Below are 23,214 nucleotides of genomic sequence, written 5' to 3' on the forward strand. Positions count from 1 at the left end.
AGCACCAGATATAAAGGTTGGACACCACCAGCTGGACATTTCCCAGAACCATGTACTGTTGAATGTGGAGTAAAATGGTCCTGTTTTCTCTGACCTTGACCTGTCCAACCTGCTGATAACCCCTGTGACGTGGCCAACAACCACAGAAAACAAACCTACATGTGTGACCTGCAGGGAACAAATAGGACATTGAGTCCTGCAGGAGACTGCTGGTCTAGAAACTGGGTTACAGGAGTGACCGCTTAAAAACACTACCCATCAATCCTGCAAAGCAACTACTTATGTGTGATGTATATTCTGCACAACAACAGAAAGAAACCTTCATAAGGGTTTCAGAGTTTACTTGCTCGTACATTCACACTACATAACCATTTTGGGCAGTTGAAAGGTCTTCATGGAAACATCTGATTTCTGCTGATACTCACTATGGAGGGGTCAACAACTGTCATTATCAAAATATGTTTACGTTGCTTGAGTGACACCTTCAAGGTCAATAAGAGTCCAGTAACAATGTGCTGACAAACACAAGAAGCCGCAAACCAGCACGAGTCGGCACTCTACCGCTAAGTACATACTCTGTATGCAGACTATACAACATGTTCACACTCAAGGAAGAAAACACAGGATTTATTATCACAATGGTTTGCAACATATCACAGTTGTCTTTTTGATATCACAGCCAGTACTATATACACATTACACTGGATATTCAACACACAGTTTCAAGATGATATTCAGTGAATATTTAATGGAATATTTTTACCTCATGAAAACAAATATATAACGTTAGTATACATATGGTACAAATATCACCAAATAATTAATGTTTACTGGCAAAGCTTATGACTTCCTAAACTATTAACAAAAGTTTTGAGTTCTGAAGCCCCCTAGCTGGTTGTAACGTGTGATTTTATTTCTCTTCATTCCAAAATGTTGTCATTGCAGTAGTGTATGGAAGTGATCATGTACGAGTGAGTGAGTAATTCCAGCAATATTCCGGTAATATTCCGGAATTGGACCTCACACATTGAGCACGTGACCCAAGGCATTGGCCCCAACACCCATATTGTGTTTGAAAACTGGTCCGACAAACTTCCCCCATCTGTAGTGATTGGGTCATTATCATTTTTACGCTATTTTATGCTGAGGAAAGTACATGGGACCACTATTCACTTCAAATTGTTTAGACCTAACGTGTGTTAACAAGCGTGGCTCATACTAGTAGGGTTTGACCATGCACAGATCTCCCTGAGCATAGATATTTTAATGTGGGTTGACCTTCTGTACACTGTTGCAGCTTTGGTTTAATCACATCAGTCTAGACAATTCTCCACATCAGGAAATAACATGTATATAGTTGCATATAAATAGGTTGTTCCTGACAATCACTGCCCTGAAGAATCTTTCTTTCATATTTCTAAAACATCATTTGATGATCATTAAAACGTGATGTCAAAAACACTGTAGTATTCTGCTTATATAACTGCACACTTCTTGATGTGAAAAATCTGAAGTGATGCAAATGATTTGTGTCTTTGGTAAAGCCAGTGACAAAGGATTTCAAGACAGTTACCTAGGTGAACTGGGATTCTGAACTCACAGACTGAGAACTAAAGTGAGTGAATTAATGTAAGGTCCCCAAGCCCCTCTGGAGAATCAAAATCTCTGGCTTGTTATCATCTTGTCTGATGCTGAGGAGGACCTAGGTTTAGGTGAGTTTGACCTTGTTTCATAGTTGACCTTCTCGGCAGACGTAGGTAGTCGGCGCTTGGTTGGGCCCCGTTGAACCTGCCGTGCTCTTTGTCCAAAACCCAGACATTGTAGAGACTCTGTGATGTAACGCTGGGACGGCGACACACACAGCAACACCAGCAGCTTGGCATCACCACCTGAAGAATAACGAGAGGGAGGGAGTGCAAGAAATACTTTCATTTATATTTCCTAAACAAGTAACCAATTGTTTGAGTTTGCATTTTCAAAGTCATTACATTACTACTATTAAGTAGATATATTATGAAACTTAAAGCTGGGTAAGGTTCAGACTTACCTATAGAGTCCTGCAGTAGATGTGTGAGTTTGCTGTTCCGGTATGGAACATGTGTCCTGTTCTCTGACAGTGCACCGAGCACATCAGCTAGAGCAGACAGGCTCTTGTTGATGTGAGAGGCCTCCCTGAGAGCTGCTCCCTTCACCCCTGACATACCTGTAGACAAACAGCTGACAATAGACAACAGGGCAGCTGTACCCCCTCCAACAATGAGTGAGTGAGTGAGTTTAGTTTTACGCCACACTCAGCAATATTCCCCCTCAGTCTAAGTAAACTTATCCTCAGTACTTTTCCTTACACTCCACCACTGAGTCTAACAAAACCTTATGGGAGGTCGCGTCAGGTAACCTTTGAGATTGACCAAGCAGAACACAACTTAACAAATCGCGAAAGTGCACATTCGCACATCCCTTGTGAACTTTTTATCTCGAAAAGGTTCGTACCCGAACGATTCCGAATGCTATTTAGTGTACGATCGCTTCCGGGTGATGCACATGGCTTACGTACTGCCATGACAACAGTGAGTAAACAGTCGCTGAAAATAGTGTTTTTGACAATATTGAAGGATGTTAGTTTGCGGAAATATTAGCTAATGGTAACCATGTCAACAGAAATCCCAAAGCATATATACTGCAGGTCAAATAACTGTGTTATATGCTGATTTTTGTTTGTGGAGAGATCTGTGTCGGTGACCTGAATATTTTGAAAGTCCCTCTGATCCCTAAATAGTAGCCATTGTCTGATTGGTTAAATCTATTTAACCGTCTTGCATTTGATCGGACCGTCATTGGTTGCTCAAAGGTTACCTGACGCGACCTTCTACTAGGTTTTGTTAGACTCAGTGGTGGAGTGTAACGAAATACACTGAGACGAAGTTTACTTAGACTGTATTCCACCTATATGGCGGAGGTCTGTAAATAAACGAGTCTGGACCAGACAATCCTGTGATCAACAACATGACCATCAATCTGCACAATTGGGAACCGATGACATGTGTCATCCAAGTCAGCGAGCCTGACCACTCAATCCCATTAGTCGCCTCTTACAACAAGCATAGTGGCCGTTAATAGCCATCATGGGTTGCTGAAGGCCTATTCTACCCGGGGACCTTCACGGGTCCCTCCAACAATGAACCCCCTACCAGGAACTGAGAGCAGAGTAACTGAAGTCAAACAATTGCACCTCATGACAACAGGGAGCTGCGACACTGATCCCCTTGAAAACAGTACACCTATATCCTTGACTTGTCACATTCATTCATTGTCAAGTCAGTATATGTATTGTTTACAAAACAGAATACTTCATTCAACACACATCATCACTGCTTCAGGCCCATCCCTCATGGTCCATGGACAGAACAATACTAATGTGTCCACTACAAAACAGACCCACTCACCTACACATTCACTGCCAGCTAGATCAACTAGCTGTAGCTTGGTACGGATGACTGGTTGCTGATTGGCTGCCGGGGAAGAGGAACCTGATTGGTCAGGAGATGACCAGCCACCAGTTAGTGAAGAGTGGGTCAGAGACTGTGACCGGCTCTTCTTTGGTTGGACAGATTCTAGATAAAAGTATTAACAACAATACTCATTCGTTTCTGTAGAAAGTTTTCGCATCTACTTTCAGATGGAAAGTCTGGCAGATATTGAGTGAATTACTGAATAGGGAAGTGTTAAGAAATTAACTTTAATGACACAGTTTAATGAATTCATGAAACTTTCAGGTGAATAACTGACAGTGATAGCCTTGAAACATTGTTATAAACAATAGCAATTTTCCCTAAAGGCCTCTTGATGACCCATACTCATGAAGCTGATACCTTCAGAGTCAGATCTGGGACCACCGCCACCAACTGTGAAGAAGCTGGGAGCCTGACTGATGAGTGTCAGGGTGACAACCAGGTGAGAGCGACTTGAATGTTCGTGGACCATTGTGGCAGACTCACGCCGGGTCCGCAGACCTCGCTGTACCAGGCACATCACATCATACACAGTTGACACATGTCTACAACACATCAAGAACAAAACTATAACACAAAAATCACTCAGATAGACGTTGACATGATATGACTGAGATACACCACACCAACACCTGTGGGGATTCTAGGTGAGAATGGGTCATTCGCAACCTGTGCTTGCTGTATAGGGCACCAGAATGCAAACGTTCAGCATACCCAAATTGGGATGTTGCTCATGATATTAATCACTGGTTTGAATTGTTCAAATTGTATGAGTTTCAGGCAGCCATAGCCTGGAAGTTATTCAGAATATTATGAGACAATACACACTCTGTCTAAATCTACTTTTTGGTTTCCTTAAGTCTACTAAATCTCGTTCTCTTGAACAAGAACTGTATGAGTTGCTTTGCATCCTTAAAGTGATTTCACCTACAAATCAAACTTCTGGGGAAGAAGTCATTAGCATGTACTACAGCAAACTTTCTAATCTTACAGTAAGCACATTACACAAACAGACATAATACATTTCCATATGTATCATGTGATATCCCACAGTTACATTAATACATTAATACACTAATCTTACTTGGAGGTAATTGTGGGCAGACTAAGCAACCCATCAGATCCAGTGACTACATCATGTTTCACGCTGGTGTCACGACTCAGCAAGTCTCGGATGTCGTTGTTGTAGATCTCCACAACCGACACCTCCAGGGAGTGTGTTCCAGGAGGCTTCTCTGACATCAGTCTAGAAATATATCACTTGGATATCAGACCAGCTGAATATAACTCTCATATTTGTCCAGGGAAATAAAACTTGGATATCATTCAAAAGGAACATAACTGTGATATCAGTCCAGGGAAAATATAACACTGTCATTATGAGATATTAAGGATAAGGTGATATGAGTGATATTGGGAAATATAACTCTGTTATATAACATGACATTAGGAAGTTCAATATCACATGGCTGTAGCTCACTTTCTGTTTAACTTTTCAAAGGATGCATGAGAGGCTCCTTGCTAAACATCACCATCAATGTACGATTTCCCTACCTGAAGAGCTCGCGTGTGGCTCTGGGTATTACTCCCTCATCTGGGTGCATGTCGTCAGACGGGTGGTAGTCGTCATTGCGGTGACTCCCCAGCATGGTGTGTGTCTTGCCACTCCCTGTCTGGCCATACGCCATGATGGACACGTTGTAGCTGCAGCAGCACACAGAACCATGCCAACATTTAACATGGTGAGCCTCCAGTTTTACATCCTAGCACACTCGAATGTTACTATGAAGGTACATGTTTGTGTCTTGATCAATACAGAGACTGCCTAAATTTCTGGTCCAGTTCTAATATCAAACAAATTTCTGTGCTCAAGATGTTTCCCTAGGAGACTATCAATCAGAATTTATAATTACTAGATTGTTCCTTTCATGTATGATAATTATGAGAGCGTGATATGTCATATAGATTAGTGGAATCAACTCAAATGAAACAAACTGGTTTTAAATCATTCAATAAAAAAGAATTAGAATTAGAAAATAATTACCTGCATCTTCAGCAAACCTACAACTTGCACTATTTCACACTGAAGTAGTGTGTTTACAGGTAGAACAGAACACAGCTTAGGCAGAATTACAATAGTGAATACGACACCTGGTGTTCTGTACAGCCAACTCACCCATCAAGCAGAGAGGTCAGCATGGGTTGAACTTCATCAAATACATTAGCTTGTTTCTCATCCGGGGAATATACTCTGACAATGGAAGAAGTCAAGAATGTCAACCATACTTAGGACAGTGAGGTGAAATAGGGTTTAATATTGTAATTAAGAATATTTCACTCATATGATGATATGCATGCATGTGTATGTGCGGCTGCTTATACCAGACCAGATTTAAACTGGTTTTATAGTGCCAGCTCACTATGATACCATGCTGCAGTCAAGCATGAATACCAGTCCTTCTTCTATCCATTAATGCCGAGCTCCAGAGAGGGACCAACAAGTACCATATTTTAATATCTGCTAGTATGACACAGCCTTGGGACCTGCGACCTTCTCAGGGCAGACATTCTCACCACTAAACCATGGAGACAATCCCCATGACAGTAGAATGATCACTCAATCACTGAAGATGCAGTGATGTTCCTGTCTGGCCAATGTAGAGCAGATTAATCTAAAGAAATGTAGCCGGCTATACATGGACTCGATCCACTATTCCACATTAGTAGAAAGATTCACATTTCTGTGTAACACCATTGAAAAGAGAAACAATAATTCAGTTTAAGAAAAATGTACTCACTTGAACTATTAAAATTAAACATGGAAGGAGACACACACCTTTCATATTCAAACACTTTGTTGTGTTTAGCTGTCCGGATACACACATTCTCCTGGAAATACAGAAATACATCATGCATGTTTAGTGCATCAGTTGGTACTGTGAGTCAGCGGGTCAGTTGGTACTGGAGTCAGTTGGTACTGTGAGTCAGCGGGTCAGTTGGTATTCGTTGGAGTCAGCTGGTATTGTCAGTCACCTGGTCACTATGAACAGCAGGCCTCAGACATTTACACTTTTGTTGACACCCAGAAGGACAGGTGCACTGATAAGACACCAAGAAACACTATCAAGCTGAAGTGAGATTAATGACCACTTGCTGATTTCTGGCATGTCCAAGGGACACAACTCTTCGCAGAGACTTGGGACACTTATTGTGCCACCCCGGGACCTGCGTGTCAGGAAGATACTTATAACTTTCATATGACACTTATAACTTACATGAGACAAATTTCCACAAACAGTTATTGGTAGATCCTTATCCTGTTTTTGTTTATTTCTCTGTATCCTTCATAAAGTGCGTCTCACACACAGCCCAAACATCCATCTGTCATGGAAATCACATCTGTCAGCAGTTAAGATGTAGACATTTGCCTTAAAATGTATTCCAAATACTTACGTCATCATAAAAGTGGACCACAACTTCCGATTTGGAGCCAGATCTGTGGAAAACAAAACAAACATACTTTAGTTTACACAAAACCTATCTGATACAAGGGCACTGTGAAAATCATAAGTATTTAATACTGACTACAGGGCCTACCTTCCAAGTGTTGACACATCTTCATTTCCGCAGTCAAACTCCATGAGTGGTCGGATTCGACAGTGTACACGGATGTTTCCTCGCAGTTCCTGACAAACAATAGGAAACTATGGGCATCATAGGGCATTTATATGACTTCATTTGTACTGCTCCTGTACCACCAATAGTGGTTTGCTGGAATAAATATTGAATTGAAATGAATTGGAACAGCATGTTTAAAGAGTGCTCTGTGAAGTGCCCTGCATACCATGTACTGTATCTGTGTCTTTGTGAGTGTGTGTGTATGTGTGTAGTGTAATGTAGCGTAGCGTAGTGTAGTGGATTACCATGAGGGTGTTGTGTAGTGCCTGTCTTCTCTTTTTCTCTTTCCCATGTCTCTCTGTGATGTCCTGTAGTGCAGCCTGTAGCACCAACACCTGGTCCTGCAACACTGTCATAATACACCTGTAATTACACCTGGCCCTGTAACACTGTGTCAAAACACACCTGTAATTATACCTACTCATGTAACACTTTATCAAAACACACTTGTAATCACACCTGGCCCTGTCGGAATATGCCTATAATTACACCAGGTCCTGTAACACTGTGTCACAATACAAATGTAACTACACCTGGTCCTCTAGAAATGTGTCAAAATACACCGGTCACTTTATACCAGGTCCTGTAACACTGTGGCAAAATACACCTGTAATAACACCTGCTTCTGTAAATCTGTGTCACAACACACCCTATAGTGTCCTGGTACACCTGTCTGTGTTGTCAGAGCTACAAGCGAGGGTTTACCTGACAGACTAGAGGAGTGGTCCTGGTACACCTGTCTGTGTTGTCAGAGCTACAAGTGAGGGTTTACCTGACAGACTAGAGGAATGGTCCTGGTACACCTGTCTGTGTTGGCGGACAACAGCGTTGGCATGCTCGATGTGGGACTGGAATTGCTCTGGCATCTTACTGGCCACTGTCATCACTTGGCCCATCCCCTCTCTCAGCAACTAAAGGACAGACAACAACCAGTCATACAAGGCACGCTTTGTTTTAATTTGATGTTAATGTCACACTGACCAATGACAGCAGGTCTATGATAGATCAAATCTGTATCACTCAGGCAATGCAGGGTTTTACATCATAAGCATCAATCTACACACATGGGAGAGAATGACATGACATTCTAACCCTGATCTTTATGTCCAGTTTAACATGGGGGCACAACTAGGACACTGTACAAAAACTCTGAGATGACAAGACTTTGGTTTACGCCCTTGATGCTGAAAATACTGACTGCAGAGTCTATTATCCTGCCTTATGAGAAAGTGTAGGTGAGTAGATAGTCTGCATCACAGTCCCTGAACTATATTTTTCTCTACTACTGCAAGTACTACCTAGCCATCCCTACAATGCAGAAGTCCAAAATGAAGCAAGTATAAATTCCCTCAGGTTCTGAATTTCTTATCTGACTGGGGCTCCTTTCCAATCTAAATGGGTTTGTTTCTTCCTATCAAAATTATACACATTCAGAGACTACTAAGTATCATTCTAGTAACCAGACAAGTTACTTACTTCTATTTCCTGTTTAAACTTAGAGGCCTTGTCTGACACTTGACTCCTGAAACGTCTCTCTGATTCATACTTTGTTGTCACATCAGTCAGCTGCTCCCTGGAGCTCTGCACCTCTCCCCTCAGCTGAGCTAGTTTCAGATATAGCATAGCATTTTCTGTTTCAAGTGAAGCTATTCTTTCCTGTTTTTTCTGAAAGAAAACAATGCAAATGACTCAAACCATGATTCAAAGGGAAACATTATCACAGATATATATACAATGTATGATTGTATCCTCTTATAGGGGGATGTCCTCACCATAGACTACAGGGAGATAGGCTGAAACTAAGATATCCTCAATTGGAAACATCCAAAAGATGATATCCAAACATAGAAATACATTGGGGATACTAAACAACCTTCTGTGTAATATGACTTTTATGAAACAAGTTATTGACTTTATACTGAATCTTTCATGAGTTTAATAAAAAAGGTATTTCATGGAACTGAGCTTAGTATTCTCATTATTACTTTTACTCTCCTACATAATTTGATAGAAACTGCCAACAGTGTGGTTACTCTCAGCTTTCTGCCAGTTACGCAAAGTCTATATATCATTGTGACAGAGGTATTGGTATTGTGATATCACAACTGTAAACTATTATAACATTATACGTCTAGCAGGAATACACTAGTGTAAATATAGCCTTAAAAATATTACACTGCAGTATCCTCCCAAGCGAGCAATAACATAAGCCACAAACCGTTTGGTTTGTTTTGGCCCCATTCTATCTTGCATATTTTAGTTGAAACCTTTTATTGTGAGGGAGATAATAAATGAAAAACGGTAAACGCTAGACACTAACAAAAAACCTAATCAGAAAAATTCTGTTTCAAGAGTGGGAGTATCTCTTTGGCAAATATCCTCAATGTAAATATCTTCACGCAGGAATATCCTTATCGAGAGATGAAGAGGAGCACTTTTCACAGATTCACTGCAATAAAGAAGACATCAATAGCAACCAGGTTCTAAATGCCAATTAAGGGGTAAGACTACTAAGAGTTCCTCCTGTTCCCCTATCCCAAATAAAATTTATAAGTTATTATATACTATTAACAAAACTTACAGGGACAGTTACAGAATACCGGATATCAAGTGTGAAGGGAAAGAGTTCTGCCCGTACCCCCTTATTTTTTCATAGTTTATTTCCACCTTCCCCAGTGTAATATTCCAACACTGAAATATGTTCATTCATTGTTTTTTATATCTGTTCTAGTTTACGGAATGTATATTTAGGGTGAGGTATGCATGTCAGTTTGTAATTTTGGCTTTTGATTAGGGTGGGGCGTACTGACAGAACTCTTACCGTGTCACGTCACCCTAACCCTAATGCAAAACCCTAAATCTTACCATAACCATAACCCACACCCTAACGTAAACTTGCTTGCTTTCAAAGATGGCAGAAGGTGTACGGTATTCTAAATTTTTGCCATCTTTCCAAAAACAAATGCAAATATGGAATTCATTCATTAAGTTCTGATAAAACTGCATGGTTTTTTATACAGGTATTGTTGTTGTCTGTTACTAGTGTTAGGAGTCAGTGGTGAACAACTACTAGGCCTAACAACGAAGGAGGTGTCAAAGAAATCGCAGACTCAGTCTGTCGCACAGGAACCCGATTTCGCACTGTAGGTTAAACACTGACCATAGATCTACACTCACTTTATATTAATATATATGACGTAGATCTATGGTCTATGTTTAACCTACAGTGCGATATCGGGTTCCTGTGCGACAGACTGAGTCTGCGATTTCTTTGACACCTCCTTCGTTGTTATCTATCAATTGTCAACAGCTGCGACAATGTCGATTGATACTTACTCTCAGCTGAATGTCTTGTTCTTTAACTTTCCCCGATAGGAAATGACTTCTATCTAATCCCAAAGGCATGATCGTTTAAATAAGCGAACAACACAGATTATCTCAAATTTTGTGAATCTGTGAAAGCAAGATCAGACAATTTCGGATTTCGCCGCCATGTAATATGTTTCAGTCTTCCGCACAGAAAACCTAAGGGGAGATAACTCTAAGTGCTTACAAGCGAAAACGTGCGAAGCTCGAACTAAATGTAAATTTGTTTCAACGCTTATTAACTTGACGTCAGACTCAGAGTATCCAACAGGTAAGATCAAGGAAGTGGTTAGCCGGGGGCCGCGATGCGGTCCTCGCGATGCAGGGTCATGTATTGATTATCTAATGGTCTACACCGCGGCTCTCGGCTAGGAATTTAAGTGATCTACAGATAATGGAATCGTCAGCTCATCACAAAATTAATGAGCATCTACTTTAGTGACCCTTATAAACCTTAAAGTTAAAGTGAAAACTATTTCTGAAAATAGGTATGAATTCCTATGACCAATATCACGCTGTTTTCACGTTGATCTCACAAGCTGAATTACATCTAAGAAGTAGAAGGAGTCATACATTACTGTCTAGATCTATGTGTGCTAGACCAGTTAAGACGACTCAGCCAGCCTTCGCCACCACCGACATGTCAGACTCTGTCACTTCCATGCATGTTGTTTGTCCAGTTGTGCGAGTCAGGATTGGAACATGCCACTAACGACAGGAGAGTCACCAGCCACAGTGATGTCGTTTTCTGATTTTGTGGAGCTTCACAAGCCACAACTGTTGGCATCAGCCGTTCCTGAGAGGTTCTGGAACACGTTGTTTGAAAAGCTCAAAGATGAGGTATGTCTTATTGATTTTATGTTTATTGCTAAGTAGGTACTCTCTTAAACAAACAAGACAGCATCAGTTGTTGCGTTGAGACATGTATTGGGTTTGTCAGGTAGTATTTGTCAGCTGTGTTTTGATTTAATCACACAGTATTTGTTATTTTTTCAATATTATATATTGTTAGGGATATATTATATATTTCCAAAACTGACTCTCATAATATGTCAAGCGTGTATTAACTAGAATGACATTGCACAATGTCCCTACCAAAAGTTGTAGTTCCTGTTTTTCCACTTTAGAGGAAGGTTGTTGAGGAAGCAGCCCTGTCATGGCCAGTATGCTTATGAGGACAGCCTTTGATATTCACATGAGTTGTCACATCTAAGGTTTTGCTTGACTGACTTTTATTGAAGGTGTCATGGTCAGAGAATATTTTTAGACTGGTTGGCAAGTTTGAATCAAACCAATGAAACTGCTGTATTTATCAGATTAATGTTTTATGACTACTAACAATCTAGCAATATAGATTACATAGATGATTCTGCTCTAACAACAGACACAGTGTGTATGCTTCACACAAAACACACATGTCCAGCTTTCAGAGTCTTCACTGACAGACTGCATCAGATCACTGTGCCTCCATGGACTGATATTCCTCATATCTTTGACCATTGTGAATCTGAGTTTTGTTTTGTTCTTTAGTTGTTTAACACTACTTTCAGCAATATTCCAGGATGTGATGTCAGCCTGTAAATAATACACATGATCCAGTGACTGATATTATGAGCATGATTACAAAATGTCAAGGTCTAGTAATACAGATAAGATGACAGGAGTCACGACTGGGGGAAATGTCAAGGTCTAGTAATACAAAGATCGGATGACAGGAGTCACGACGGGGGAAATGTCAAGGTCTAGTAATACAGAGATTGGATGACAGGAGTCATGACAGGGGGGAAATGTCAAGGTTTAATAATATAGATTAGATAAAGCTGACAACAGTGATGTCAGGGGGAAAATGTCATGAAGGTTGTATTAATGAACAATTTGAGAAGCTTGGATCATGGTTCTGTTTGAACCATATGTAATGTGATCCAGTAATCCTCCACTCCACATGATGTTGCAGGTGTACGACGCAGGGGACAACTTCCAGATTATATGTGAGCAATATGTCAGTGAGGACAACGATGAAGATGGTGGTGGAGATGACCATGGCTGGAAGGTTATTGTGTACACAGAAGATGGTATCTCTCATACTGATGATAAAAAGTAAGTTGGAATAATATTTTTGCACGTAATCATAGATTATGACAATGGATTCAGAATTCCTGAAAATCACTGCAGTTTTTATATTTTGGTAAAGAGAATCAGTTCAACTCAGGCATAATATGGCAATGGTGTAAGACAAAAGGTTTAGCTAGCGGAGTTTGAGCTGTCTCTGTCCACTGACAGCATCTTCCTGATTGACCATGCATGGACCTTCCGTGTCCGTGACGCACGCCAGTACCTGGAGGAGGTACCAGGGTTGTTGGAACGGATGACAGCGCTGATGGAGGTCACCACAGCAGGGAAGTCAAGTGACGAGAACATTGAGGCAGTCCTCCGTGCAATGTGGAAGTAAGAACACACTTCTTTATTGTGTTTATTTATCTTGTCTTTAACTTATGATACCCAGTGATGTCTTTGAATAGTGAAATATTACCATTGTAAATGATAAAGGTAAACAAAATAATTTGCTTTTCTTCACAGGCACTATTTAATTTTTATTTATCTTTCCTTATATGTCCTGTAGACTTAACAGTAACACACACCAGTGTTTGTGCAGTCAGTATGACATGGACTCAGTATTAAACCCCACGGTCACTCACTCACTCACTCACTCACTCACGCACTCACTCACTCACTCACTCACTCACTCACTCTTTGAAAAAGTAAATCAGTTGTTGTGCTAATAATAATCTGACTAGCGGTTTGTCAGAAATGTTTGGAATCAGTCGTAGATATGCACAACCACTTAGCAGACTGCTTCAGGATGTCAGATACAGTTGATCGTCCAATCTTCACATCAAATTTCTGCTCAGCAAAAGTGATGACTTCTTGTTGTGTTGTCTAGGGTTTGTCTTTCTTCAAAAGGCAGATTTCTTTCTTGATCAATGGCATAATTTCTACTCGGGCTCGCTTAGCAGGTGGTGTACTCGTGACAGGCATCTTGTTGTGATGAAAACTCAGTTCGGTTGTAAGCATTTTATACAGCTTGCTCTATTGTTATTTCTTGATTAAATGGTCTCAATTAATTATCTTGTGTTTGTAATTAACAAGTGTGATGTTCACTGACAGTGGTGTCAAGCAGCAGCCAGTAAGGAACACGTTAATTACCACTCATGTGTGACTGTTTACAGTCAGATTATCTGACCAGCTGTTGATTGTCGGATTAACAAATGTTTTTACAATGTATTTACAATAATCACTTGCTAGCTTGGTGTGTCAGAGTCGGAATGCGAGAATGTCGTATTAAGGAGAGTAATAATCACTGTTTTAAATGGTTCCCTAATTTTTGGTCGAATTAATGCGAATGTCGGATCATTGAGTGTCGGACAGACGAGAGTTGACTGTATATACATGATATATCTGTCATAATTTTGAATTTCAGTGACATTTGGTGTGTGGTTACATGGTCACTCTGACCTCCTTGCATGCACTTGTAACTTGGTGACATCTGATTTTGCTCATCCTTCCTCACTCCAGGTACACACAGACATACAGCTTTGGGCATTTATCAAAGGTAAGAAACTATTAACATATGTGTGATGCCTGACTGTGGTCTGTCTGACAGTCACAGTAGTACACCAGCCCACTTTTCGGTTTATGCTACAAGATGTGGAACTTCTGATACTAAGCCATGCTGTCAAGCTGAAGCCAGGATTCGATTCCCCATAATTTCAGGTGTCCCCAAGCATGATGTTGCTGGAATACTGCAGAAAGATGCATAAAATCATACAGATGGACAAACTCATGACTGGCCAATGAATGCCACTTGTACAGGGATCAACAGCCATCAGTTTGCACCATGAGTTGCTATATATATAGCTATGACTAAGTGAATGTAATGTGAATGTAATGACTAAGTGAATGTAATGTGAATGTAATGACTAAGTGAATGTAATGTGAATGTAATGACTAAGTGAATGTAATGTGAATGTAATGACTAAGTGAATGTAATGTGAATGTAATGACTAAGTGAATGTAATGTGAATGTAGTGACTAAGTGAATGTAATGTGAATGTAATGACTAAGTGAATGTAATGTGAATGTAATGACTAAGAGCAAAATATTTTGAAATAATTAAAACTATACTTCAACATATATTTCATGGATCATTTATAACAAAGTGGCTGTAGTCTTTGTAAACTTCCAGGCAGGTGTACTGCAAACCTGTAAGATCGTCCTGACAGGGCACTGACAACCTGAAAAATACTTTCATGAAATTGTGTCTCGTAGATAAGCTGACCTCCTTCTACAGACTGCTTTTTTGGTCCTTAAAACTCAGCTTATCTACGGTAATATACGGTACATGGTTGGATACTAATGACAATACAAGGGCAAATATATTGACCTTAAATTCATATGACCTGATACACATATATCTTAATAGAAAAAAGCAAACATTTCTAATCTCCTGCATTGAACCTGCAGTATACTACATGAACTGTCAGTAAAACAGACATATTCCGCTTTCGTGTTTTCGAATCATGTGAACAACATGTTAATTTTGTAGCATGTTAGCAAACCTTCTACGCTTCTTTTTGACTTTTTAGTCAGGTAGAGCAGACTCCTCCACAGATGACATCATCATCTTGTCAGCATGCTTACATGGTTAACCTCATGTGCAATGTCTGTGTGATCTGGTGGTCAGATGTTGGAGTGTTATTTGTGTTGCGGTCATGAAGCAGTTATCGAGACCTCCTAATAATGAAACTTTGACAAGTCCTAATAAATAGCATCAACGTGTATGTTCAGGGCTCAGAGGACTCCATGCCCATCTGGTATGTGATGGATGAGTTCGGTTCCCGCATTCAGCACTCAGACGAACCCTCGTTCAGAACAGTACCATTCTACTTCCTGCCCCGACAGATGGCATTCAACATCATGTGGCCCCTGAGAGATCTCGATCATGGAGGTGTGTGTTTCCTGTCTGCTCTGTCTTCTTAGTCCTGCAGAAATGGCAAATCAAGTTCATTCAAAGTTTGTGCAAGTTCATCACAGCATGAATGGCTGATTTGATTTCTGTTTGTTTTAAGGGCTATGAGTGATGGTGTTATGTTCATTTGTTTGTTTATAATGATTCCCAATATTAAAATTGTCATCTCTGAGTTGTGCATGAGGAAAATACTATCCAGATACAGGGCTCCAGATAATTTTTCAACATGAGGAGTATTATTTTTTCAATCTGAGTACTGGGAAAAGTTAGAGTACTGAATGGAACTTAATGTTGTGTAAGTAATTTCATGTTTCGTTTCATATATGTGCCACAACATTGCTACTCTTGTGTAAATTAACAATAAAGCAATACTTTTTTCAGATAAATGCATCCATAAATGATTCCATACACCATTGCTGTGGTGCATACCTGCTACATTTTCTGATTTTTTTCCTACTGTATCATGCATATTGTTTATCCGTACATACGCCGATACAGCCCTTATCTGCAGCCCTGCATATGTGAACCTATTGTTTTCTACCTTTACAAGTTGGTGTTAATGTTTGAGAAAAATGCATGTTTGTAGGAGTACATGTTGTGACAATGATGAAAATTGTTGTTCAGAGGAAGTTACGAGAGACTATCTCCCAAATGTCACTGATTCCCTTGTGCGACGAGCCCGACTCACCCCTTGGACAGATGATGATCTGACCGACGTGAGCTGTGAACAGACAGAGCCAGATGTGTCCTACTTCCAGGTTAGAAAAACTCACATTGTTGAGGTCAATGGGGGACGAGGAACCAGCATCCACATCAGTTCATTACCTACATGCTGTTGTTGACTTTTTCTCCATGTTTCTTGTGTTCATGCTTGACACTTATAATCTCGAGAATGTTACGGGTAACTAGGTATATTGAAAGCAAACTTACTACAACTCAAAGACAGACTCATATGGTGAAATATTTTCAAATATGTAAATTAATCCACACTACTGTACAGTCCTGTGTTCCAGAGCAGACAGTGATCATTATCAGAAAAAATGTGTTTAATGTTGCAGTTATTGTGATACGTTATTGCTGTTATTCACCTGGCTTACAGGGAGAAAGAGTGTTTATTGCTGTTATACATCAGGCTTACAGGGAGAATGAGAGTTTGCCAAACCTGGACGTGGAGTTCCCACCCAAGCCCACTGACCAGAGCCTCAAGGTGTACATGGACTACGGCAAGATGTTGAAGGACCATCTCACTGACCCACGCTTCCAACTAGTGGAGGATATCACACAGGCAGACGTCATCTGGACACACAGACATTACAAGGACTTCAAGTAAGAGGTTTCGTTGACTCTCTTATCCCTGTGGAATGAGGGAGTGTGGGAGGGGGTTGCAGAGAGTGAGGGAGTTACTAAGACTGTAGTCACCAGGGTTCCAGCTATTTCACAGATCTGTAAGCATGGTAAGTCCAGAAAAGGACGTAACAGGACAGAAACCAAGATCCAAAAGACCTCTGGGTTCAGTGTCTTTGTAAGGATGTTTTGTTAACGACCTTAGGATTCTGGAGACCTGTTGTTCCTTAAAATCCTTGAAGTAGATTAAAGCGTGAAATAGAGAAGACACAAATGCAATTCAACCCTTCATGTGGATCATCTTGTTCTTATTTAGAATTGGAAAAATCTAACTTTCACGGATATAATTTTCTGCAATTACTTCACCTGAACTTGCCTATTCTGTTGCTGGATCTTTGTTGCTGTTCTTCCCAGGGAACTAAGTGAGGAATTTCCAGGAAAGTTTGTGAACCAGTTCCCGTTTGAGATGACCGTGACAATCAAAGACCTCCTGGCCATAGTGAGTCGACGTGCAGCGAAGAAAGACCAGTCCCACAATGCATCACAACCAAGTCCAAAATGGCTGCCAGTCACTTACAATCTACAGACAGAAATGCCTCAGTTTGTCTCCTACTTTCAGCAAAGGGAGGCTCAGTAAGTGGGGGGAGATAACTCCACAGACTTCAGTGTCAGTCACTGAGAGGCAATGTGAGAAAATCAAACTATAAATCTAAACTAAACGTAATATTTTATTGTTCTTGACTGAGGTGAGGTAATGTTAAGATGTTTGAAGCAGTGAAAGTGCATGAAATACTCACGCCCTTGTCACAAAAACATAACAATGTGTCCGTAGCCATCACCTGACCAGGACTTTTACACTTACAGAAGACCAGGCAAAATGTTAGTTAGTTAGTTAGTTAGTTAGTTAGTTAGTTAGTTAGTTAGTTAGTTAGTTAGTTAGTTAGTTAGTTAGTTAGTTAGTTAGTTAGATTTTGTGGTTTTAAAAATTATGTATTTTTGCACTTCTTTTTGTTTTAAAGTATATCCCAAATCGAAATCTCATGCTATTCAACCCGTGAAGGTCCCGGGGTAGAATAGGCCTTCAGCAACCCATGCTTGCCATAAAAGGTGACTATGCTTGTCGTAAGAGGCGACTAACAGGATCGAGTGGTCAGACTAGCTGACTTGGTTGACACATGTCATCGGTTCCCCATTGCGCAGATCGATGCTCATGTTCTTGGCCACTGGATTGTCTGGTCCAGACTCGATTATTTACAGACCGTCGCCATATAGCTGGAATATTACTAAGTGCGACGTAAAACTAAACTCACTCACTCACTCACTCATGCTATTCAGCTTCAACTGAACATTTAATGATTCGTCCCATAGGGGTTGCCCATTTGTTGTTCTTGTAGGACAGGAGATTTTGGATTATTTTTTAAATGACATATCCATGAAAGTACTGGACATAACATGCTGTCTTTAGGTTTATACGAAAGCAGCAAATGGTCTGACAACCTTGATGGAGGGAAATGGTCTTCTTTCAGCAACAATAGATGTATGTTTGAAACATTTTCTGTCCTTGACCAGTCCTAGAAGACATTTTTTTATTGTTGTCTTTGTTGTACTGTCTGTCTCTTGGTGTGGCACTCCCAGACTTGATGTTTTTCAGGGGTCTCGATAACACCTACATCTGTAAGCCGTGGAACCTGGCGCGAGGTCTCGATATGGATATCACCGACAACCTGGACCACGTTGTCAAACTTCCAGATGCAGGGCCCAAGGTAGGGACAGTTTCACAGACACTTGCGCAGATGATTTTCTATTTATTGTGAGGGAAGCAGGGTGACAGTTACCTCCATGTGTGACATGCCCCTGATATATCTGAAGTGTTGTGGTGTTGCAGGTGGCGTGTAAATACATCGAGGACCCAGTGTTGTTCCATCGGGAGGATGTGGGGCTGGTCAAGTATGACATCCGCTACATCGTACTGCTGTCCAGCGTCAAACCACTCAAACTGTTTGCATACAATGTTTTCTGGCTCAGATTTGCTAACAAGTAAGTGTAAAGCCCACTTTCTGTTACTTTAGGCTTCAGTTGACTGAAGGGTAGACTCATCTTGTCTCATGATGTTTAGGTCCATCCCATTCATCAGTTTGTTTTGACTAGTCCCTATCTCCCTTTCAGTGTACAAAGATACCTGTTTTTGTAACAAGGCTGTCACCTAACACTCTTGAACAGGACAGTTTTCACACCCTGGATATAATGAAGATAATTAATATAATGATGATAACAGCAATGACAATAATAAAAGATCCATATGTATAATATGATGTGTTCTATGCACCAAGTATACACAAATACACTCATTGTTATTGTAGCTCAATGAGCAGATCACAGTCAATAGATGTTCATGCTCAGATGCCTGTGACATATACAAAAGCTGTAAGGGACGTCCTGTCCCACCCACTGCTAATTGTTGGGGGTTATATTACACTTCATCAGAGCTCCAGATAATTTTTCAAGAAATTGGGTATTTACTCTGTTTATGTATGAGTAATTGCATTTTTTGAGTTGTAACTAGCATTTTGTATACCCCCACTAGTTTAAAGAATTGAGTATTTTACACAGTCTTTTCTTTATTGGGTAATTAACACTTCTAACCATGTGAATATAAATGCTTCTCAACAGACCTAAGGTTTTAGTAATTCTTGTATTCCAAAATAGTTGGCAGCCATTTTTGAACAGGCAACGCGGAAGTCATATGACTACTACAGTCAACTCCAGACAATGTCTACGTATATAATAGTATATGTATATATAGGCATAGCTTAACATTTGCTAACGCTGTTTTTGAGTTCGGGTGCCTTATCTGGAGCTCTGCATCTAGACTGTTCAATGTTCAAGACATATCTATACGTTTTAGTTTTCCACACATAGGTACAGTTTTGGTGTGTCCAGTTGAGATATTGATGGAATATTGTTAAGAGCAGAGTGAAACTAAGCTCACTCACCCACTCACTGATTCACTCACTCACTCATTCACTGATTCACTCACTCACTCACTCATCACATCTATTTCCTTTGCGTGTCGCAGCTATGGTCATGGCAGCGTAATGCATGTCGTCATGTTGAGAAGTTCATGGCAACTCAATGACATGTTTGTTGTAGGCCATACTCCCTCGACCACTTCGATGACTATGACAAACACTTCACAGTCATGAACTACCGTGAAGAGTCCCCACTCAAACAGGTAACCATAGTTGCACATTGTGTGTATGGCGCACCGATGACTGTCAACTTTGCCACTTCAGTTTTTTAGGCAGATTTTTTTTTTTGTCTCTTCATCACTTCAGAAACTTGTGATTGTGGGTTCGATTCCAGTTTCACTTTGATTTCTCAGCACTATACCGTTTATCATGGGTTTTGATGAGACTGAATCAGTTCGTGCTTAACCCCTACATCAACTCACAAGAGGTGGTATACATGGAACACTATACAGCCAGACTCATTGAGTCACACAAGGTCTTACTCATGCATTCATATCAGAAAGTGGTTAATTGTGCTGACATTTTCAGATTCACTACGATGACTACATCAAAATGTTTGAGAAGCAGTACCCTGACTTCAGGTGGGTGGATGTGGAGGTGAGTGACTTGTGCTATATACCCTGATGCATGCTGCCTGTAGGCATGGCGGAGTGTGGTTTAACATTGTAATTTATGTTATATGAGAGATGTACAGGTTCCACATTGTAACATAACTGAATGTGTGAAGCTGACATTTCACATGCTTGTGATTTTAATCAGATTTTTACTTATGCACCATGGCAGTTATAGTGCAACAGTTGTCTTTGGTCATAACTCAGTTTGACTATCACTGTGACAGCATTGTTTGTTTTTTGAGACTGTAGTTGTTGACATGTGAGAAAAGTCCTCTTACTGTAGACGTACAATGAACTGTCTAGATGTACAGTGTTGTTTGCTAGCTGCTACATGATCCAGGACTGTTTGTGTTGCAGAAAGACATCTTCACCATGTTCCGGGAGTTGTTTGAGGCTGCCACCTCCCTGCCCCCACCCCAGGGCATCAGCCCCTCCCCCCAGTCACGGGCCATGTATGCTATTGACCTGATGCTGAAATGGGACAAGAATGACAAAGGTGAGTTGCTGCCATTGTGTGTTTGTGCATGTATCTCGGTGTGTCTCTCTCTGCCTGTGTGTGTGTCTGTAAGATACTGTCTCTGGGAGGCTAAAATGTCACATGCAGCATGAAGGATGAATACTTTCTATGAAACTGATGAAGAATGGTTGTGTAAGGAAAATGATATTGAAAGAGATACTTCTGGTAAAAGAGAGGAATACTTCCAGAGGCAAATAAATGATATAAAACAGTTTCAAGATGTGACTAGTTGAACAACCAGATGCATCTGTTGCCAGTGTGTTTTTGGTGTAATATTTGGAAAGCAGCATTCAGGATGTGAAGTTTAAATTGGTCCCCACCAACGAAATGCTTGAAGTATGTGTTACCTAAAGTGGTTCCTGTTGTTATTCTGCTGGACTGTTCGGGAGTTACATCCAGGTGGTACAGGCATGGGATGTTGTTCTTACTGGCTGGTTTGCATAAATATTCAAGGTGCCATGATGCTTGAGACAATTAGCAACATAACATTCACTAAACAGAAACTGGTGCAAGTAATTGATCATGAAAGGGAAACAACTCTTCTTGACATGTGACCATATTCATGCGTGATGACATGTGGATGACATCTTGTCTCACTGCTCTCTGTAGCAGAGTATCAATGAGTGGTATATTTGTGTCAGTTTGTATGGTGTTTCTCCAGGGGTTGTTAGTTTTGTAATTGAGGACCTTTTGTCTCCATGGTTACAGGTGAACGCTACATGCAGCCCCAGATCTGTGAGGTGAACTTCAGCCCCGACTGTAACCGAGCCTGTCAGTACCACCCCTTCTTCATCAACGACGTCATGAGCGTGCTCTTCCTAGACGACACAGTTGACAAACACGTCACCCTCGTGTCCTGATAGCAACCATTAGCATGTCTCAATGTAAGACTTCATGACTCGCTCATCAGGGAGGAAACTACTTATTGTGAGAGAATGGAGGATGTTTTCTTGAGGAGGCTGAAAAAAGGTCAAAATATTTATTGACTGTTTGACAGAGATTCTTTTTAAGTCTAGATCAGTGAACCAGGTCCAATGTTCTTCAACTTGATAACTGCTGGTGTAGGGAGTTACAAAACTATTACAGCAGACACCTGTACAAAGTCTCTTCTTCACAGCCATCTTTGTCCTGCTCATAAGGAATCCTGGGGATAAGGAACTTTGTTAAAGAAATTTTGCCAAACTGGTATCAAATGTACTTGAGAGAAGATTCCAAGTACATGATTGGCTACTCCATGGTGATGACCTGAGGTCAGATTCTGAGGACTATTTTCCTGCTAGTAGTTCACTGATATGTTTCTCTTACAAAAGTCAGATTCATCAAAGGAGACAGAAATTTGAAGTATAAAGAGGTTCAATAAATGTTGGTTATCTTCTGGTTTGCATAATCATCCCTTATAAGGTTGTCTGTCAAGTGGTATACTCTCAGAATGTTAAAAGTGCAAGGTAAACTGGATACCTTTATTGTGATGACTGAATTCTTTATGCTTTATGTTACCAAACCATTCATCAAAAGATGTCTCATCAGACAGAGTTTATTTCTACATATTATTTTAAGTTTCACCATAATTGTTGTACCAGGACAACTTGACCACGTATTTGTACTGCAGTCACAAATGTGTGAGTGGGTGAGTGAGGGAGATTTAGGCTACTTCTAGCAGTATTCCAGCAATATCACAGTGGAGTACACATGGATCATTGTTGTGACATGTGTATCTGTAGTGTCGTATCACTGTATATCTACCACCATTGTCCATCCTCAATAGCACCATACAATATGCATGTTAAAGGTCTTGTGGATGAATAATAAACAGTGCCTACCGCCTAATTCAAACAGTTCTTTTATAATTGTTTTTGGGTTGAGGTCAAATATGGAGTCTGTATTTGTGTGTGGTAATAGGTGTATTTGAGCACCTTGAATCTCAGGTTGTCCTGAAGGGGCCATAATGATCGGATGTTCTGGGACACCATTGTTTCATAGCACAAATACAACTGCTTCATTGCTTCTGTGCAATGTTCGACAGTGTGTGGTTGAAAGATGTTAGATTTTGAGTTGCAACAGGTAAATATGTAGCTCTCTGGAAATGATGTTTTAAACTAGAATAGCAGAAACAGACATATTTGAGGGTGTT

The 23,214-nt window shown here is 40.4% G+C and overlaps 2 protein-coding genes across 3 annotated transcripts; one reads left to right on the forward strand and one right to left on the reverse strand.

Moving 5' to 3' along the window:
* Nucleotides 1–606: 606 nt before the first annotated feature.
* On the reverse strand, nucleotides 607–10,734 carry LOC137286857 (kinesin-like protein KIF25). Its single transcript, XM_067818869.1, has 14 exons — nucleotides 10,524–10,734; nucleotides 8,664–8,852; nucleotides 7,960–8,098; nucleotides 7,433–7,536; nucleotides 7,107–7,195; nucleotides 6,963–7,005; nucleotides 6,346–6,398; nucleotides 5,686–5,760; nucleotides 5,064–5,213; nucleotides 4,594–4,755; nucleotides 3,870–4,054; nucleotides 3,444–3,611; nucleotides 2,048–2,203; nucleotides 607–1,889 (listed from the first exon to the last, which is right to left on the reverse strand). Exons 1-14 carry the CDS (start codon nucleotides 10,590–10,592, stop codon nucleotides 1,657–1,659), a joined length of 1,815 nt encoding a protein of 604 aa, XP_067674970.1. The 5' UTR covers nucleotides 10,593–10,734; the 3' UTR covers nucleotides 607–1,656.
* On the forward strand, nucleotides 10,717–22,910 carry LOC137286856 (tubulin--tyrosine ligase-like protein 12). 2 transcript variants are annotated; one of them, XM_067818867.1, is made up of 15 exons: nucleotides 10,717–10,824; nucleotides 11,234–11,393; nucleotides 12,508–12,650; nucleotides 12,834–12,998; nucleotides 14,127–14,163; nucleotides 15,399–15,558; nucleotides 16,204–16,337; nucleotides 16,712–16,905; nucleotides 17,338–17,556; nucleotides 18,575–18,686; nucleotides 18,809–18,960; nucleotides 20,074–20,155; nucleotides 20,481–20,549; nucleotides 20,924–21,062; nucleotides 21,792–22,910. In XM_067818867.1, the coding sequence occupies exons 2-15, from the start codon at nucleotides 11,256–11,258 to the stop codon at nucleotides 21,941–21,943; spliced, it is 1,896 nt and encodes a 631-aa protein (XP_067674968.1). In that variant the 5' UTR covers nucleotides 10,717–10,824; nucleotides 11,234–11,255; the 3' UTR covers nucleotides 21,944–22,910. The 2 variants fall into 2 exon arrangements, with proteins under 2 accessions (XP_067674968.1, XP_067674969.1); XM_067818868.1 differs by having other exon boundaries at nucleotides 10,720–10,824; nucleotides 20,481–20,533.
* The last annotated feature ends 304 nt before the right edge of the window (nucleotides 22,911–23,214 follow it).

This window comes from Haliotis asinina, chromosome 6, assembly GCF_037392515.1.
Source record: "Haliotis asinina isolate JCU_RB_2024 chromosome 6, JCU_Hal_asi_v2, whole genome shotgun sequence".
Taxonomy (NCBI): Eukaryota; Metazoa; Mollusca; class Gastropoda; order Lepetellida; family Haliotidae; genus Haliotis; species Haliotis asinina.

Excerpts from the sequence above, each read along its gene's own strand:
- LOC137286857 (XM_067818869.1), bottom strand. The coding sequence starts at position 10,592 with ATGCCTTTGGGATTAGATAGAAGTCATTTCCTATCGGGGAAAGTTAAA. Across the intron at positions 7,006-7,106 it reads GATGTGTCAACACTTGGAAG|ATCTGGCTCCAAATCGGAAG; the intron begins GTAGGCCCTGTA and ends TGTTTTCCACAG. Across the intron at positions 6,399-6,962 it reads TGGTCCACTTTTATGATGAC|GAGAATGTGTGTATCCGGAC; the intron begins GTAAGTATTTGG and ends CTGTATTTCCAG.
- LOC137286856 (XM_067818867.1), top strand. The coding sequence starts at position 11,256 with ATGCCACTAACGACAGGAGAGTCACCAGCCACAGTGATGTCGTTTTCT. Across the intron at positions 18,687-18,808 it reads TTCCAGATGCAGGGCCCAAG|GTGGCGTGTAAATACATCGA; the intron begins GTAGGGACAGTT and ends GTGGTGTTGCAG. Across the intron at positions 20,156-20,480 it reads AAGAGTCCCCACTCAAACAG|ATTCACTACGATGACTACAT; the intron begins GTAACCATAGTT and ends TGACATTTTCAG.